This window comes from Thermobia domestica, chromosome 2 (genome assembly GCF_964235325.1).
Source record: "Thermobia domestica chromosome 2, izTheDome1.hap1.1, whole genome shotgun sequence".
NCBI classification, from domain to species: domain Eukaryota; kingdom Metazoa; phylum Arthropoda; class Insecta; order Zygentoma; family Lepismatidae; genus Thermobia; species Thermobia domestica.
The window spans coordinates 48,317,772-48,337,790 of record NC_137455.1 but is presented as its reverse complement, the minus strand read 5'-3'; the positions used below and the strand labels follow the sequence as shown (position 1 = coordinate 48,337,790).

Sequence of the window (20,019 nt, the reverse complement as noted above, 5' to 3'; positions counted from 1 at the left end):
CTGTCAATTTGTTTCTAGTTTTGAAAGCACTTTAGTGATGACGTTCATAGTAGGTTCAGCAACTCTTTTCAATTTAATGGAAACGCGTCAGATGTGTGGGTTTGCAACAGTCAAGTGGCGACTGCAGCGCCGGGCTGTCCAGTGGTGTGATAGGGTAAACTCCGTACTACGTGAGAAGCAGTAGAACGGTATGCAGTGAACTGAGGAGATTGTGATAATGTAAAATAGACGACTTATCTTATTTCCAGAGGCCAGATTGTTGGCGCTCGGTTATGTGGTGCGAACGTGATGAAAGTGGCAAGTGTGTTGGGTGTGTCCAAGGTGATGATGGCCTACAATACTCACGGCAAAAGCATTTCGGCGAAGAGGAACAGTTGTCGCAAGAAAATTTTCAGTCGAGAAAAAGCGGATTTTCACTCGAAACCATCGTGGGACTGCGGTACAACTGACGGGTGAACTCAAATGGCACTTCCACAGCCTGTTTTGACAATTACAGAGCACCGCAAGTTATATGGCATGAACATAGCGGTTGGGTTGCACGGCGAAATAACTTATAAGGGGTCGTACCGCTTTAGTATGACGTCAATGATGTCGCGAACATGCAACATGGAAAATGAAATCTTTTTGAGTTTAACGTCCCAGGATTATGCTTGTAACATGCAACATGGAATGCTGATGACTGGAAACGTGTGGTATAGTCAGATGAGTTATCGTCTTCACCTTATTTCAAAGCACAGTCCGTGTTTATGTATAGCGGACGCCCAAAGAAGTGTATGATATACAGTATCTCCACCCAACTGTGAAACATGATGGCGGCTCTGCGATGCTGTGGGCCGCAATATCGTAGTTTTCAGTGGGTCGTGTGGTTGCATCGCTGCCCGTATTTATGCTGCCATTTTCGGATACCATATCCATTCTGTTTCCAGGCAATGATGCCATATGCGAGCAACACAGTGAACCTACCCATACAGCTGGAGTTGTTGCGGCGTGGTTTGATGAATATTGAGATGAAATTAAAACTTCTACCCTGGCCCGATCAATCCCCGGACCTGAATATAATTGAACAATTGGCGGTGGTCCATTTTGGAAACACAAATGTTGCGCAGATTTCTGCCTCCATCTTTTGTCATGTAACTTAGTGATGCACTGCACGTGTAATGATGTAATATTCACTTGTTACCATTCACGACCTCTATGATTCTGTTAGGAGTCAATGGGTACAGTTCAATTTTAGGTGATACCAGGAAGATTCTGAGAATGAAATAATCGGACAAGGTGTTAAAAGTTAATGGAGCGATCATATAAACAAATGAGTAACGTTAACAAGACGTTGTTGATATGTATGTGAGAGTTTGGAAAAGATTGTTTACAAATGGCGGATAGTATTCTAGTTCGTGTATAGTAGTGAAAGTGCAGTGCGATTGTAGTTTGGTTACAAGTGTATTCAGTGTCGTGTTTTTTCTGTGTTCTACTTCATTATTACTTCTGTCTTTCCTGTATATATTGTATTATTTTGCTGGGATTTTCATCTTGTTTGTGGGTTTCTTTCTGAAACCCCAGCATGGCTGATGACACTAATTTGTGTATTCTGCATGCACGAGATTCGGATACTTTAGAAATCAATATGGACACTGGTGTTAATTCAGTTGTCCCTGAGTCAAGCTCTTCTGCTCTTCCTACGGTTCAAGCTAACATTTCCGTACCTGATATCCCTTGCCCTACGGCGCCCAATGCTACTTATCATAACAAAGATACTAATTTTACGCAGTTGGAAAAATACAAATACAAATCTAATCATTTAACCCCGTATTATGCCTTTCTTAAATCCACTATTGATGATATTGGCAAAAAGCATATTATGATTATCAGGCGAAAATTATATCTTGCTGATATTCCTGGCATTGATTCTATTGCACCCATCGATCGTAACTGAATCAAACTTCAATTTCGTTCAGGTGCCGAAGCTAAAAATTTTCTGGAACACCCCCTCTTAACTCAAAACCAGTGGGATGCTTGTATCCCGAACCACCTTCTATACTCTACTGGTGTCGTACGGGATGTCGATACTGATGTCACTATGGATGACTTACCGATATTTCCTGTGATGTACAGGTTACGTCAGCTAGGAGAATTTCGCAAAAATTATAACAATGAACTTCACTCAACTAAAACTGTCATTCTCAGTTTTAATTCACAACTTCTTCCAGAGGATATCAATATGTTTGCCGTACTGTTTCTACTTACATTCCTACGATCCGTCAATGCTTACATGGTTGTTTTAAATACGGGCATCTTAAACGAAACTGCTGATTAAATAAAATTCTTTGTAAAAAAGTGTGGTGCTCCTCACGCTTCAGACACCTGTACCAATCCCCTTAAATGCATTAATTGCGGTCAAGCTCATCCGGCTGATAGTCCAGATTGCCCGGAGAGAACCCGTCGGAAGAAAATTATGGAAATAATGGCCCTCAATAGAATTTTACAGCTATAAAAAATTAAAAATAAAGATAAATGTAGTGTGTAAAGTAGTTGTGTATGATGTTCACTTTCCTTAGGACTATGGATTGTGTAAATGTCTCACTGACTGGTGGTCGCGAACCTACTGGGTCCAGTGCAGGTATGCTACCAACAATCACCGATACATTCACCAAATCAATTGTCCTCGGAAAATGGAACTCAAATTTTGCCCAAAGAAGATAATTCCAGAGCCTCTTCCATCACAACTCACAGCTCGGCATCCAGGCCTGCAGTCCGTCATCCGCAACCCCTCGTAGAAAAGGTTGCGAACCACAAACTACCGATACAGGATGTCGACCTCCCAGTTATGCTGGCAATGAGGGCTACGGAAATCTAATGTTTTGTCTGTAATGGCCCTAACAGAAAAAAAAAATCCACCGTCTTTTATCCCATTACTCTTCAAGCATACGCCAAGTTTGATTAAAATCGAGTATATTTAACGAAGATTATCGTGGAATAGAAACTTATGCGCATTACTCGATTTGTTAAAGAATATACAAACTTTCGGAATAAAACAATATAAACCGACTAACAAAAATGGTAAAAATCAGATAATTCATTACTATTATATATATTTAAAAATTTGACGTCTGTACCAGCTAACAAGTTAATGCCCCATAAAATCACCATCCAAACTGATTATATATATAAATAATGTATTATTTTCTGCGCCACTGTTTATAAAAATACATACTTAACACCAATTAAGTATGTATATTTATAAACATGCAACACTGGAATCTAAGCTCAAACTCGTATTAATGTGTATATTATTTTCTTAAGAATTAATACTTTTGGGATCGCATCCAATTACTAAATCCACATCGTCGTGTAAAAAACAGGGAACCAAAAACTGTTCCGATGCATTTCATAACTCTACAGAAACTGTTACTAACAGAACTAACAGTGTTACTAACAGAAACGCTAAACTGATCATTCGGACGCTAATTTTAAAGTACTTAACATTATAAATGCCTGAAGGAAATGTTTCCTTCCCTGCCAGCCCAAAAGAGATTGTGGTAACAGCTTAATTTGCAGCTAAACACGAGAATGAGCTTTAGAAATAACAACTGGGTTTTGTATAACAGAAATTCTCGTACATAAATTATACAGAGTTTCCTTGCGTTCTGATCTGGAGAAATCTATTTCCCTGACTTTCATGACAGGTGTCGGATGACGTTGGTATGTAAATAAGGAATAAATAACGGTGAATATTCATATATGAGAACATTTATTCTATAGAGACAAATCAATTGCTCATACGTACATTCCACTTACCTCCTATAAAAATCTGAGCAACGTCCCATACTGTGATCATTAATGGTTGGTTAAGCTGAAATTGGTGTACAATTAATGTTAGAAAAATATATTTTATAAAATTTCCCTAACTTTTCCTGATTTCCAGTCTTTTTCCCTGAGTTTCCCTGACCAGTAGGAACCTTGTTACATGCCACTTAACAAGTACAGACGTCCACCCCCGCGCGAGGAGAGAATTAAAGAGACTTTTCTAAAATGTTCATATCGCTTTGCTTCAGTATCAGTGGATACTATGAGTTTTGTTTATACTCACGAGTATCTCAACTCAGAAACTGATCGTTTATTACTACTATTTGGTCGCTGTTTTAAACCATGATCCAGAATGTTTCCGATTTTACTTTCCGGAAAGTAAAAATTTAGGATTTGGTCATCTATTCCTAGTAATAGGGGATCACTATATGGTTTGTCGATTAACCCTTTCAACTCCACAAGCATTTTCAATACTAATTTTTAATTTCTGAAAGCAAATAATAATAAACCACATCAGAAATTATTAGAAACATTGTGGTAAAAGAAAAATATTTTCTAACAAAAAAAAATATATTTCTTAAAAAAATTACAAATATTTAAGACTAGACGATACATTCACTCTAATATAAACACATACTTCATACAATACACTTCTCCCTGATTGGAATACCAAGTAACAATCTGTCAAAACCAAATCTTCTAAGGTCTATTGTAGTGAAGTCTCCATCAAGGATCATCTCCATAACAGCTCGACCTACGGCTGGACCATGTTGGATTCCTAGAGCAGAAATAATAATTATTTACAACATTGTGTAAGCATACGTTAGAAAATTGATCGAATTTCAAGCAAAAAGATCAACCCTCAACGTATCTGCGACGTTCATGTGTGAAATTTAGAAACTTTGAACCACTAATGATTGAGTTCATCATCAGGATTATTACGAAGATTCTTTTGTAAGTCAAATGGTATAGGAATAATAATATCTCATTTGGAATTACAACGTACAGATAGTTATCAGAATAATGGAAACACAATAAAATACATATACAGCGCCTGGCTGCTGTTAGTGGTGTATTAAATAATCGTCTATAGTACATCATGTAAAGAATGGAGGGATGTGTTGAAGCGGCCAGACGGTGGGGATGTAATGAATTTCAAAGAAGCTAAATTGTGGGTGCGCAGTTGATTGGAGCAAGTGTATGTGTGGTAGCCAGAGTGTTAGGCGTATCCAAGGTGATTACGCATTATACAACTCATGGCAAACAATATCACAGGAGAAGTCTCAGTGACAGGAATAGAGGAAGCATTCAAGAAGACTGTCACCGAGGATCGGCAAAAATGACCGCGAAACTAAACTCAATTACCAACTGAGACAGTCTATTACAACAATCAAAATTCGATGAGAGTTGTGTAACCTGAACGTACCACCGTTGAACTGCAATTTTAACCGCGCTACCATCAACGTTTTAGCACAAAGGAAGTTGGGTCGAGGACACGCAAAGTGAACCGCCAATGACTGGAAACTCGTAATATAGTCATCTTTCATCTTATTGCCAACAACGGATCAGGTTTATTTATGGGGCATACAACGGTATTTATCTCCAAACTCTCTCTAGTCTACCGTGACATATAACGCCGGCAATGTGATGCTGTAGGTTGCAATTTCCTGGTATTCCGTGAGTCCTATGATTACATTCACAGGAAGTATTGCTGTCAGTAATTAAAGGGACATTTTATGTGATCACGTACATCCTATGGTCCAGATGTTTCGGGTCAATGATGCAATTTTCCTAGATGACAATGCGCCAATTCAAACTGCCGAGGCTGGGTTTCAAGAGCATCAGAATGAAATACAACATTTTTCCTGACCCCAAACCTCAACATTATTGACCACCTGTGGCCAGACTATAAAACAGATAACCAACATCATCCTTCCTGTCTAAACTGAGTGCTGTGCTGCATAACAAATGATATGATATTCCTTTGGAAACCATTCATTACTTATATGCCTCCAATGCACGAATTGGAGCTGTTCGGTTAGCTAAAGATGCTCTCACCGTCATGTTAAATAACTAAGTTGCATTTTCTTCAAGTTTCAATTATTTTCATAACTATCTATATCCAGAAAAACTAAAATGCTACTATACGTACTTAATACCCGTAATGACTTACGCTATGTAAACATAAATATTTAGCTGAGCAGAATAAATAAATTAATTTAAAAAACTTAGTACTTATAAAAAATAGTTTTACGTCCCACGATCACGTTCTGTTCTCGGTTCGCAGTCAGGAGGTCTCAAATATTGCAATCCTGTGGCGGCCAACCTGACAGTTTTTCCCCCTGAGTTCCGCCACGGAATGCCTGATATATTTTTAAATATCTGCCTTGGCCGATTTCCTTTCTCATTGATGTTGTTGTTAATTCAGTGTAAAGTTGCCTTCGTATCGAACTGTATCTAGTGGTTTGGTGAATAACTAAAACTTGTAATCCTGAACGTTGTAAAACCAAGTGTTTTATTTTAACACTGATACAATGTTGTAAGTCATTATATAGGTAACACAATTTTTCAGGTTATAAGGTGGTGTAGTTTGTATATGGGTTAGGCAAGAATAAGAAAACAACTGAATTGAAATGAAAAAGTGTGAATCGTATAAAGCATATGTAAATAGTATTGTCTTAGTTGCTTTCACATTGGTACTGTCAGATTGGAAATTAGTGTGTGTAATGAAAAATGAAAAAAAAAGAGGAGTTATAACAGGTAAAAATATTGTGAAGTGTACCAGGGTTTTATTTCTTCCGTTAAAAAAGTCTCCATTTATAGTTATAAGCTATCTGTCTGATTAACTGATCTTGCAGGTCCTTGCGCCTTCAGACCCGTTGACACAGATAAAATCTTCTCTGGTTATCTATCAGGTGCTAATCTTTGTATGTGACCAAACATCAGAGAAAGAAAATTATCTTTAAAAGAAGAAGCTTCAGGAGCGCCGAAAGGTCTTCTTTCACATGCATCAATGATCCTTGCGTCCCGTTCAATTAAGCTTTATTTATGTGTGTCATGTCACCGAAGTTCACTAGTCTGTAAAATTCTACAGCGCGATACCAGTGACTTTACGTTGTAGGAGAGGTTTGTTTCGGATGCATAATAAAAGTAATTTATGTGAGTGGTAGTCTCCTAAAATGGTGTCAATAAATGTAGATATTGGAATAGGCCTACCACACAACTACAGTTGTATTTTTGAACGTGTGAGTTGCAATTACTACTTGCAATGGGGTAGGGAGGAAAAACTGTCTGGTGATCAGGTTCTCAAGATCTTCTCAACTACAAAATTCGTAAAACAGAATGAAGTCAGTTCTTCTTCTTCTTCTTCCTCATCATCATCATCATCATCATCATCATCATCATCCTCATCCTCCTCCTCCTCCTCCTCCTCCTTAGGACCACGTGCTCCAAAGACATACGCGCTAGCAACTACACAGCGGGGAGAGCTACTAAGTAGATACATTTAAACCGAGAGCATAAATTTAAATCTAGCTTGAAAATAGAATTACGTTATATGTAAATTCTTAACAGAATGAATGTTTAGTATGAATTCAAGGGTTATTTTTTAAGGTCAGTTTCGCAATAAAAATGAAAAAGTAAACATTGTTTTCCTAATGAATGAAAAAAAAAAAAAAACTTTTCTGAACTGACATACAATTCTCTATTTTTGTACGTAATTTCCTTGCTAAGGTTCTTATCCGGTTGCAATGATGTGAACAAACTCTAGCGGAGATGGCTGAAATTCAGCTCAAATGTAGAAGAGACTACGTACATTCTGTGGGAAATGGCTGAAATACAGCTCAAATGTAGAAGAGACTACGTACATTCTGTATTTCAAAAACAAAATGTCCTAAAATGGATGGAACATAGTCAAAAAGCACGAAACATTAATGTCAATGAAAAATCAATGACAGACAAATAATTCCTCCACATATACTATCTCAAAAGCCAAAAGAGGGAGATGTCTGAAATTTAGCTTAAACATAGAATAGACTATGTAGATTGTACATTCAAAAAAGAAATTGCCCTAAACTGGAATGGAACATAGTAAAAAATCACGAAATATAAACATTAAAGTCAATGAAAAATCAATGAAAAAAGGAAGTCGTCCACATATCTCAAAAACTATAATAAGGAGATGGCTAAATGGAAGCTTATTGTAAAGACATAATGAAGAGCTTAAAAATTATGTATAGCACGTACGGTAAATATGGATAGAGCATTGTCAAAAGTCTAGTTGTTTGAGTAAAATCAATGATAATGATAAAGTATATGCATCTTCTTCGAATTATCCAGGGCGCCCCACGCGGAGGTTACGTGCTTGAAATGTCTCACATCTGGATTTGGAATCTCCAGACTCGATTTAGCACGCAACACGACTTTTGACCTGATCACATGACAGTCTGGTCTTTATGACAAACCGGATAGGCCCTTTAAATTTTTATTGTAACTCGACAGTGAGTTTTTGGATGCTTCATCAGTGTCTAAACGCTTGCTACCCATGCATGGTCTTTAAATGGCGCAAAAACTGGTAGTCGCTAGGACCTGAATTTTGGTTTCAACTGTGCACCAAATCCTCACTCATTACAGATAGTCGATCAGAGCACAAGTAGTCATGCACGTTTTCCCAACCTTCCTTGAACATTCTGACCCATTTTCGCACTTTACTGTCACTCATTTGACCATACATTTCACATATCTGGCATAAACATTCGCAGCTGTCATGTTTCTTACTGGTAGAAGCTGGATGACTGCCAGTATTCTACAGTCAACAGGCCACTTGGTTTTCTTAAACATGTTAATCTCACACTATGAAGCATACAGAATGACGCCGTGAATGCAAAGTGCAACCGATTGTTCGCAAGGGGTGTCAAGAACAAGGTGCGCACTCATCCTCAAGCGGACGCGAAATTACAAACGATACACACAAATGGACCTTACTCAAAAAATAAATAAATAACCCTCACTGATGTAAAAGAACAACTTAGACTCATTACAAACCACAAATGTTCTCTTACCATGACCACTAAATCCTGTGGCTATGTACAAATTTGCGTAAAATGGATGAGGACCAACTATACAATTCTCATCTACGGTATTATATTCATAGAATCCAGCCCATCCAGATTTCACCTGGAACAAAAAATAATACTGAACTTCTATCTATATCTATCTATCTATCTATATATATATATAATACTAATTAAAAGATACATTTTTACAAGCCTACATAAGTATTATTAATATATTTAATGATATAATTTCCAATTAAAACTAAAATATATATTGCGTTTCAAAAAATGTGTACACACTTTAAAATATGGCAAAAAAATATATATCCTATCTGGTGAGATGAAATGAAGTAGAAAAGTAATGAGAGACTTGTTTAATACATGGCATCAGATATCAGGCAGACAGCACTATTAATTACGAATGTGCCTCCATTATTCGCGACTCGCATTGAGAATGAGAAGAGGAAAAGAATGGATACTTTTGTGTCTGACTAAAGATCACATTACAATCTTACGAAAAGGTTTGTGAAGAACATTAACCACAAGGATGAAGCCTATTAATATTAAGGGCGAAAATTTCCTGGTGTCCTGAAGGGTCCACGGATTCGACAACTAATGATAGATTCAATAGCTCAATAAAATTAAGTGGGGTAAAGAGGAGACTACGTGGAAAAGCTTCAAAGATAATTGTTGAGTCTTTGACAAAAAATCGAGCAAAAACTATGAAGACGATGTAAGTGTACTGCTGCTAAGCTATGTAAAAGCTTGGTTACAATATGTCTGAGAATCATCATCTTTCATTCACATCTTGATAAGCCATGGAGAAGAGATAAGAATGAAAGAATACGCTTGCTATGTTTACAAATTACTGCTGGACTACCACCACTATGGATTTTCAAAGGATACACCATGACACTGGTTCCTAAAATAGTTGCCGATCTACAGTTTTACCCTATAATTTCCTTTTTTTTTTCCGTAAGCTGTATGAGCTTATTTTACTGCATTAAATAATGTACTGTAAGTTGAAATATTGAATATATATGATCATGTCTGTTAGTGTCTACTTCAATTTCATATTTCACAAGTTTATCGTACTAGCTGCATTTTCAGGTATATAGAGTTATTGAAAAAGGTGGGCCCGATTTCAAGTCGTCGTATTTCTACATAAGAAACTTATATATAAACCAACAAGTAAGTGTTAGGATAGGGGAGGAACTGACAGAGGAAAGTGTAATTGGAAGGGGAGTTCGACAAGGATGCTGCCTCTCGCCAACATTATTTAATATCTATTTAGAAGAGATAATAAAAAAAAAAGCCTACGTGATGAAGACGGCATTTCGGTAGGAGGTAGAATTACTAGGTGTATAAGATTTGCAGACGATATGGCGCTTGTTGTAGAATCTGAAAAGAAAATCGATAGGATGTTAGAAAACTTGAGGAAGGGCTTGGAAGAATATGGGATGAAAATAAATGTTAGAAAGACAAAAGCCATGGCGATTGGAATGAAGCGGTCTGTGTTAAATATAAAAATGGGAGGGGAGAAAATAGAACAAGTGAGTAGTTTTCGATATGTAGGTAGTATGCTTAGTAATGACATGAAGTGCGGACGTGAAATAAAAGCAAGGATAGGAATGGTTAAAGATGCCTTTAGGAGGAAGAAAAGTTCGTTTTGTGTGACCTTGAATAAAGAGTTGAGAAAAAGACTTATAAAATGCTTCGTGTGGAGTATTTTACTGTATGGGGCAGAAACATGGACATTACCTAAAAGTAATGAAAAACGACTGGAAGCCTTCAAAATGTGGATGTGAAAAAGAATGGAAAGAATTAGTTGTGTCGAGCGGGAGACGAATGAGAGGGTGTTAGAAATGGTGGGGGAGAAAAGAACGCTTTTAGGTATTATTGAAAAGACGAAGAGAAACTGGTTGGAACATTGCCTGAGAAGAAACTGTATCATGAGGGATATGCTAGAGGGTATGGTGGCAGGAAAGAGAGGGAGAGGGCGAAGGAGGCTACAAATAATGGACGATATAAAAATAGAAAGACCATACGTGAAGACGAAGAGGTTAGTGGAAGACCGTGGAGTATGGAAGCTTCTCAGTTGTGCTAAGTGACCTGCCAATAAGGGAGAATACCTATGATGATGATGATGTATTTCTACAATCAACGAATGATACTATTTGTCGCACAATACCGTTCCTAGCATTTTTCAGCAGCTTCAGTATGCGTAAAATGGTGATCCTATATCACAATGAAAGAGAAAAGGACATGCTGCCATGTTTGGGATGAATCGCTATCATCTCAATATTATGGAAGGCACACAAAATATTTGTAAGGTGTTGCCAATGTAATATACAGTGATTTGGATTCAGGCCTTACTTTTGGAAACTCATATCTTACTACTACAAAAGCACCCAAAAATATCCAATTTTGAACATTTCGGCAAAGAAGTTATTGCCTTAAGTTTTTTGCCGAAACGTTCGCAGTTGGTTACTTTTGGGTGTTTTTAAGGTAAGTACATTTTCTTAAATATTGAATATAAATTCTATTAGCAAGTTTAGAGCTAACTATATTCTTTAATTATTAAATTTGTCGTATTTGTTCAAATTTGTGCAAAAATCGCGAATTTTATATATTTTAAAACTTTTCAAAATTTGTTTGACAACAATAATAATAAACAAAGTAATTTAATGGAAATCTGAAATTAAATTAAAAAAAAAAACATATTCTAATGTCAGAATACCTTCAGTCCCTCGAAAGCAGGTACTCGGTGAGCTAGATGGGGCCACACATGTTCATCGAAATAATTGTAGTCAACATCTAAATTATCCGCGGGAGGTTCTTCTTCAGGCGATGGAGATTTCCCTCCGATGAAATTTCCAGTTAAACCTTCTCGTCTTCATTTTATTAATTAAAAAAAAGAAAAAGGAAAGACTTATAAGATCACTTTAACACTCGATTTTTAACATGTATACATTGAAGTTCATGCTATTATTATTATTATTATATTCTGCTTAGCTTATCTGTGCTTAAATCTATTACAAATTTCAATCAATCTAACACTAGCCAGATCTTAAATTCAGGATACTGCGACCTAGAATTAATCGAAAGCTTCGTTTTCACTGAACCAGGCTGGTTGCTTATTGTGTTATTGCACATACAATGAGATGCCTGTACACACTCAAGATGCATATTTCGCTTAAGGGTATAAATGATTTATTTACACAAATCCTATAATTTAATTTGACTTACCAAATCATGACCTCTTACATAATTTGCTTTATTAACTTTATTACATAACACATTCTCAATCGAAAATGATAATTCTGAATTGTTGTAGTAAAAGTTTAATTTAGTACTGCAAAGCTATAAGTACAGGACATTTTTATCTACACGTAAATAAAATTATTTACTCACTTAAAATAAGCTCCTGTAGGATCTATGGTAAGAGGACAATTCAATCCTGGTCCATTGGGAGCATGAAAGCAATAAACATACCTTTTCCTGTAATGATAGTAATTATAAATATTTTTTTTTTTTTTTAAAAAAAACATTTATTCATTTATATTTTGTTGTTTTGTTCTAAGTTCCACAAAATTGGAAGCGAATGTTCTTGTAGTTTTATTAGTAGGTTTTGAACATCAATAATGTGAAATATTTATAGAATTTTTAAAGAGTATTTAACTTGTTCTCAACTTCATAAAAATAGCAAATGAACATTTTTTTCCTGACTCCATATTATATACAGTGTGTTCCGTTCAAATCTCGCTAATGTGAATTAATTACTATGAATGAAGTTCGATGAAATATAAAATAACTATAACATCAAATGAAAGATTATATCTTCAAGTTTTGTTTTCATGACTTGAAATTGTCCGTTGGCTCACTACATATTGCCATGCTCGCATAAATAAAATGATTGCTCAACAATGCGCGCTGGCAGTAGTGTGGTATACTGAGACAAAATATATGATTTTAAACGAGTGTACGGAGGTGTTACACCTCATGCTAAATCAATTGAGCTGTGGTTCATTAAATTTCTAACCTGTGGCAGTATCCTAAAACAATCTTGTGCAGCTCACCGAAGTATGTCAGATGAAATGGTAAAAGAAATTCGAGCCCGAATAAATCCATCCGCCAAGCAACTAGGCAATTCAATGTGCCGCCAACAACAATGTATCGAGTTGTACCTGTATAAAATGCAGATGTGAAACAACTGAAGCCAGGTAAGAAGCCGCGTCTCAAAAAACATTGGTACGGAAATGCTGCAGCATATCAATATGAATCCTCATTTGCTTGACAACTTCATGTTTCCAGACGAAGCAACATTTCACGTGTCGGGGATTGTCAATTGGAATAACATACGGATTTAGGGATTAGAAAATCCACATGTGTACAGAGAACATGTCTACGATAGCCCAAAATTGAATGTTTGATATGGTCCAATGAACAAGAGGGAAAAGTGAAAAGTGATTAAAAGGATGAAAGGAAAATTAAGGCAACGCAATGAGAGTACTAAGAACGTCAAATGAAGAGAGTACTAAAACTATGAGAACGTCAAATGAAAGTAATGAAAGGTACATATAAAAATACTGTAGGTTAGACAAACAGAAAGTATGAGACAGGTATATTGGCACGTACATTCACGGCATTAATTGGCTTATCCCCCTAATGAGCATCTAGATGACATGGTAACATTGTACCTGCAAAATTTGGCAACGGCGTAGCAGGTCTTGCTTCCTGGCGTAATTAATGCGTGTAACGAAGAAAATGTAGGGTTCATTTGGGTTTATTCTTGAATATACTAAGTGATATGATATTTATAAGTTCAATTATGAAGTGGCAAAATCTCGATCAAAAAGGATGATAAGAAATTTGGGTACAAGTTCTGCCAAAAGCATAAAATTTAAACTGGCGCTAGCTTGCTTGTGAGCTCACAGTGGCCTAATAAGTGCCTCCGTAGCATAGTGCTTTAAAAATCGGATTTGTAATTCATAAATCTTTGCTCGAATCCAGACCAAGCTACTTTCTTTTATTTTTATTTCTAGAATACAACTCCTTACCAATCTTAATTATTTTGTTTACTTGTTTGTATATAGCTTGTTTTTGTTCCTAATGCAATAAAAAAGGGTATAAGCGGGCACTGCCTGACATTAACTTTTGTCAGCAATTCAAGATTATCGTGCGAAAAATGCAAGATTGTATAAGAATTGTTAACAGTGACAATGATGAACTGAAACTTAATGATCGAATATTCATAAATGAACTATGTTAAAACAAAACATAGTAAACTGCGATTATATGCTTTTCAAAAACGAGATACACCATGAATTAGGTTGTTCCAAGTTTTGAAAATGTTACTGATATAAATTTTAACCCAATTATGTCAATAACAATTTAACACAACTGTGTTATATGTATTTTGTAAAGTACTTTTATGCTGCATTCAGTGTATTTTGCCTCTACACTTTCATGATGCATAAAATTATAAGTAATTAAGTTGAATTTGAAGTTTATTGGTGCAAAAAGCAATGATTATTTTGTACGGAATTGAACCTACAATGCACTGCAAAAAGAGATACGTGGTACCTACTTATGTCCATTTACTACTTATTGCATTAAGAGCAACAAGCTATATACAGACAAGTAAATAAAATAATTAACAATGATAACCAGTTGGGTTCTAGAAATAAAAATGAAAGCAAGTAGCACAGCCTGAATTCGAACAAGGATCTGTGAATTACAAATTCGACGCTTAAACCACTATGCTACAGAGGCACTTATGGGACCAGGGCTAACACGCAAGTTAGTGCCGATTTTAATTTTGTTTTTGGTAGAACTTCTACTCAAATTCTATCACTGCCCTTTGAAGTCGAGGATTTTTCTATTTCGTACGTTAATTTATAAATATCAAAACATAAAATAAATTATCACTTTAATATATTTAAGAATAAACGAACATGAAACCTGCATATCCTTCCTTACACGCATTATGTATGTTCGGATACGCAAGACATGCTACACTGTTGCCAAACTTTCTCGGTACAATCCGCGGCAAAAAACCTGCAACATGAGGATGTAAGTTTATTGTGAAACTACGCCTAACAGCACAGGGAATGAACATAACCTCTAAGTGGAACGAATCAAGCCAGGATAAACCTCGGCCTCCTACCGTGCACACTTATTTTGGAGCAAAAGACTTCGTCATTTCACAATAAACTTATATGCTAATGTTGCAGGTTTTTTTGCCGCGGATTGTACAATGTTGTAATTCCATCAAGCTGCTTATTAGGAAGGGCAAGCCAACTAATTCCATAAGTGTACAAAGCAAAGAGATTGACAAGATACATAGAACTTATATATAAAAACTGAATATTTAGATCATACGAATATACGATGCCAAAAGTTACGATGAAAATCTCAACAGTGGAGGAACGAATCAGAAACCTCTCGAACAAAAGATGTACAATGATATTGAAGTACATGCTTGAAAAATGAAATGGAATTTCTAGTTTTACGTCCTACGATTATGCCCTTTATGCTAAAAGAGAGATCAAAGGAAGTGAATGACGATAAAAGAACTGGTGGAATGAGGATGGAAGAACTATGAGAAAACCCACGGAAACGTTCTTGGTCATCACAAACTCATATGGCCTGGAATCGAACCAGGGAACCCTCGCACTAAAGGTGAGCCTCCGTGTCCCCATGAATAAGACCTTAAGTATTTGTTTATGATTGCGTCATGACATTTACAGAATCTAATGTTGATATGCCATATGTATTGGCATATGTAGGTCAACACCTGCGCACATGGTAGGAGTATAATGAAAATAACGGCAAAGTAGAAAAAAATTAAATTAACTGTTACAGTGTTATGCTGCTCAAAGGTCTGAGAGGTAGATTTCGCAGCATTAATTTACGGAATCCAGAATCTGAATAGAATAATATGGAATGGCTATACCAATCAGATATATCTATTTCTAGAATTAGAAAGTAACAATGTATTATATTAATATTCGACTTGTTTTTCTCTTCTTCGATGCTAAAGAGGTCTGGAGAAGGGAAATTTGTTTTCATTGCCTATCAATCTGCAAGGGTCATCCGCATAACAAATGATATATGCATTGACACATACAGTACGCACTCGTAGACACAACTAAGAAACTGTTTTAACTTGAAGAAAACTATATAAATACTTATCAATTTAATGAAAACACCTGAAAAAGTTCAACTTACCGGATTAATATGGTGCTGGACCACCTTTTGTCCCTAGAACGACTCTGATACAACGTTCAATGGATCCATGAATGGAAGTCGTGAATGGTAGCAAGTGGAATATTATACCATTCCGCGTGCACTGCGTCACTCACTTCCGTGAGATTGGATGGAGAAGGAAATCTGCGCCGCAGTAGTGTCTCCATAATGGACTGAAGATGTTCAATTATATTGACATAGGTTGTGGAGGTCCTGCTTGAGTTTCTCCCTCACTTGCATTGCAGCCACACAACGGTTCTGAATAACAATCTGCTTTAATGACGGCAGTACCGTTACAGAAGTTTTTCTGACCACTGTTCCTCTTCGTCGGTGTGGTTTCGCCATTAATTTTGTAAGTCATCACTACCGCCATTAATTTTGTAAGTCATAACCTTGGACACTGTTTCTCGCGACATACCGAACATATCTGCCATTCGTCATGCTTGTACCACATACCCTAGCGCCAACAATTTACTCTCTTTAGAAATTAGAGATTTTACCCATTTTATGCTATAGCTAACTATTCAAGTTCACTGCGCACTGCCGTTCTACTGCTCCTCATGTAGTACAGAGTTTGTCCTGACACACACCACCAAACAGCCCGGCGCTGCGGTCGCCGCCTGGATGTTGTGAACCTAGATATTTGATGTGTTTCAAACTCCAGGTGTTTTTATTAAACTGATAAGTATCTGTAGATGCAAATTCATACTGAGTATTTCGAATATACCGAGTACTCCGGGTATACTTAGTAGTTTCGTTATATTTTCAATTTATAAAAAACATGTGCTTCTTTAAGTGGAATAGAATTATTAGAGATACTGAGTTTAATTACAAGATTTATATATTTCTAATCTATTCTTCCACTTAAGTATACTCAACGTCTATAATTATGAGACACTGTGTGTAATTTTTTTTTTATTATTATGCACTTACTTCAGTTCATAATTGGTTTAAATAGAATTATTAATCAACCTATAGTCCTACTGAAAAATTTTATTCCCAAAATACGCAGTTCTCTAAAATTGCACTTCAATTAATAGTTCATATATTCAGCAAGAATTTGAATGTAATACACGTACACACTACATTCAGAGACAGCAGAGAATATACAATTATTTAAGTGAAATTTCAAACAGAAGAGTTACCTTGGTTCAACTGGCAATGGAAACTGCAATAATCCAGGTCCATTGCCAACTCGGGCCATTTTAGCTACTTTTCCTGATTCAGGTCCTGCAGCAATGATTGCTATTGCAAATTTTATTGTACGTATTTCTCCTTCTGGAGTCTTGACCTGAAAAGGATAATTATGCATACAGTTTATTTCTCCTTTCTTAAATGCCAGTTTTATCTTTCTGAGTTTCCTTCATTCAAATGCACAACCACCCTATATAAATCTCATTGGCTTTCTGATCTTCAAATCTCAAGATTGGCTTTTCATTCTCTTCATATTTCTGCGTTATTACTCGCATACAGATATGTAATAACACTCATTCCTTCCTTATCCCAGACAAAATAGAAGTATGCTACGCCAGAGTTGCTGCTAAGATCATAAATACAAATGCATTTTTAAATTCACAAACATATTCTAAATTTTATCTTTGTTACAGCTGACTGCGAGTCAGTGCTACTACAAATTGTAGTACACGAACTATAAGCAGACAGTAGTTTGCTTTTAAATAAACAAACTGATTAAACTTCTTAGAAAACATTTAACACTTTTTTTTTTTTAATTTATTAAGTTTTCTGCTTCATAAGTTAAAGGGTTTAGCGAATGATGCCTTAGGTGGGAATCGAATCCAATTGGTATATGTGATGCTCATTAGCTAGCATATTTATAAATGTGTTTAACAAATGTTTTCGATCTCAATGGATTGTCCTCAGAGTACAGAAAGAAAGGAAACACACAGAAATGATGGAAAACAAATAGTTTGTTGGTCTACTTCAAAATACGGACACTAGACTAGGGCCATCGTAACCTGAGCTCTGACAGATCTAACATCGTGTAAGTTGACGACAGTGTTGCGAACCGTCATAGTAAGAAGAATCAAAGCGACCACATGACAGGACGATAAAGGAATCGAATTACTTTATCACTGATTGAATCAGATTATAAGTTGAAATATTTACAAACTAGATATTTAAAAAAATAATCGTACTTTACTCCTCAACATTCCAGCACAACGTAGTTCCACTAGGCTTAAAGTTATTGCCACAATAATGAATACTTTTTTTTCTTTTTCCACTTATTGACACAACTCTGTCCTTTTGACAAATTTGCTACGTAAATAGAAGTGAGGTTACATGGAACAACAACCGGTCCACCTCCCTATCGCCGCAGGGAGTAGGTTTTCGTGGAATTGAAAGCGAAGAGGGTAGTGAGCCTGTACGGCTCTTCTAAAGTTCAAGGGCAATGAACCATTATTTGGAATGTCAGGCTGAAATGAGTATAATTTCTAATGATCTTTGTCGGAAGTTTGTTGACATAAGGAAAAAATGTACCTACATACTCTATATATTACAGAGATTGTTATAATGAGCTTTTCATAAGGACTGATTTAGAAATTGAGTGGTTGGAAAGTAACGAACGTGATCCAGCTATGTTTGTCTTTTCGTAGAAGACATTTTTTCACCAATATGTGAAGGGGAGGATAGGTTTAGACCCACAAAAATACATTTGGAAACACTAGGTTGTTTCCATGGTAACCGAACAGTGTTGTCGCATTTATACCTACTCATTACTGTGAAAGTTTTTGTGTTGTCAGGTTGTTTTGATTTTTTGTGCTATCATCTCAGTGCATTGATGTGAATATTGTGTTGTTATTTTCATTCATCAGTGGAACATAGTTTGTATTCGTATTATTCACATAGACCTAAAATATAAATTTAGCATGTGTATGTGTGTATGTTTGTGTTTATGAACACAATGCCTGGAGTGCGTAAGAAGTGCGGAAAGGGGGTACCCTTGACAAGTCAGGCACGGGAATTTGTTTGAGTTTTACGTCCCACGGGTATGCCGGTTAGGCTAAAGAGAACGGGAATTTGTGTTTAATCTTAGGGAATATTTGGAGAAAGAACGTAACGACGGTCCTTCATTGCCATTGGATAAAGTGATTGAAACAGTAGATTCAGGTTTATACATTAGCCCTACAACTGTGAAAAGAATCACAAAAGAGAAGTGCCTGAAAGACCTCGCTGAACCGACGGAAATTTTATCCACTCTAGGAAGCGTAAGATTTCTACAGTAAATGGAATTAAATTATCTACAATTGAAAGCCATTCTCTAACGTAAGTAGTTTTCATTTTTTTAAAAAAGATATAACATTATGGGTCTTAGCAGAGTCGTTCTGACGCGTGTTTAGTGTCATACTAAAGAGTTGAACTGATTTTGAGTTTAACGTCTCTTTCAACAACGAGGCTATATGAGACGTGGACCTACTGATTAACGTGGAATCCCAACCACATGAGCTCCCGTCGGGAATAGAACCGGGGTCTCCCATGCCAAAGGCGTACACTAACCGCTTAGCTACGAAGAATCCCGATCTCATACTAAAGAGTTCGACTAACATATGTTTCCATGCAGTAGTCAGGCATTTAGTATGACGCTAATCATATGTCAAAACGACTCTGCATAAGGCCCTATGTGTTTAGAAGTAACGGTTGTCTTAACGCAATACTAATTTGTTTGTTTCTTTTGTCTAATACTTTCATCAGGCATAATGTTAAATAATATTTTTGTTGTAATACATGTATGATTTATTTCCACAAAATGTGCCCCTTGTTATATTTATATTGTTACAGAAGATAAATGTGGCAACCGCGCTTGATCGCACGTGAGAGTTGTCAGAGCTCTTCTTAGCGCGGCCTTACTCTAGTAGAATAGCTGAATAGTCGATTAATATTAACCAGTGAC

The 20,019-nt window shown here is 36.3% G+C and overlaps 1 protein-coding gene across 2 annotated transcripts in view; it reads right to left on the bottom strand.

The window, feature by feature from the left end:
- Positions 1-4,355: 4,355 nt before the first annotated feature.
- LOC145671747 (FAD-dependent oxidoreductase domain-containing protein 1-like) overlaps positions 4,356-20,019 on the bottom strand; it is a 36,592-nt gene continuing 20,928 nt past the window's right edge. For both annotated transcript variants that reach the window (XM_081740953.1, XM_081740959.1), the window contains exons 5-9: positions 17,255-17,400; positions 12,273-12,359; positions 11,599-11,752; positions 8,865-8,979; positions 4,356-4,582 (exon numbers count right to left, since the gene is read on the bottom strand). In XM_081740953.1, the coding sequence (XP_081597079.1) occupies positions 4,443-4,582; positions 8,865-8,979; positions 11,599-11,752; positions 12,273-12,359; positions 17,255-17,400 (642 nt within the window). In that variant the 3' untranslated portion in view covers positions 4,356-4,442. The remainder of the gene's footprint in view (positions 4,583-8,864; positions 8,980-11,598; positions 11,753-12,272; positions 12,360-17,254; positions 17,401-20,019) is intronic.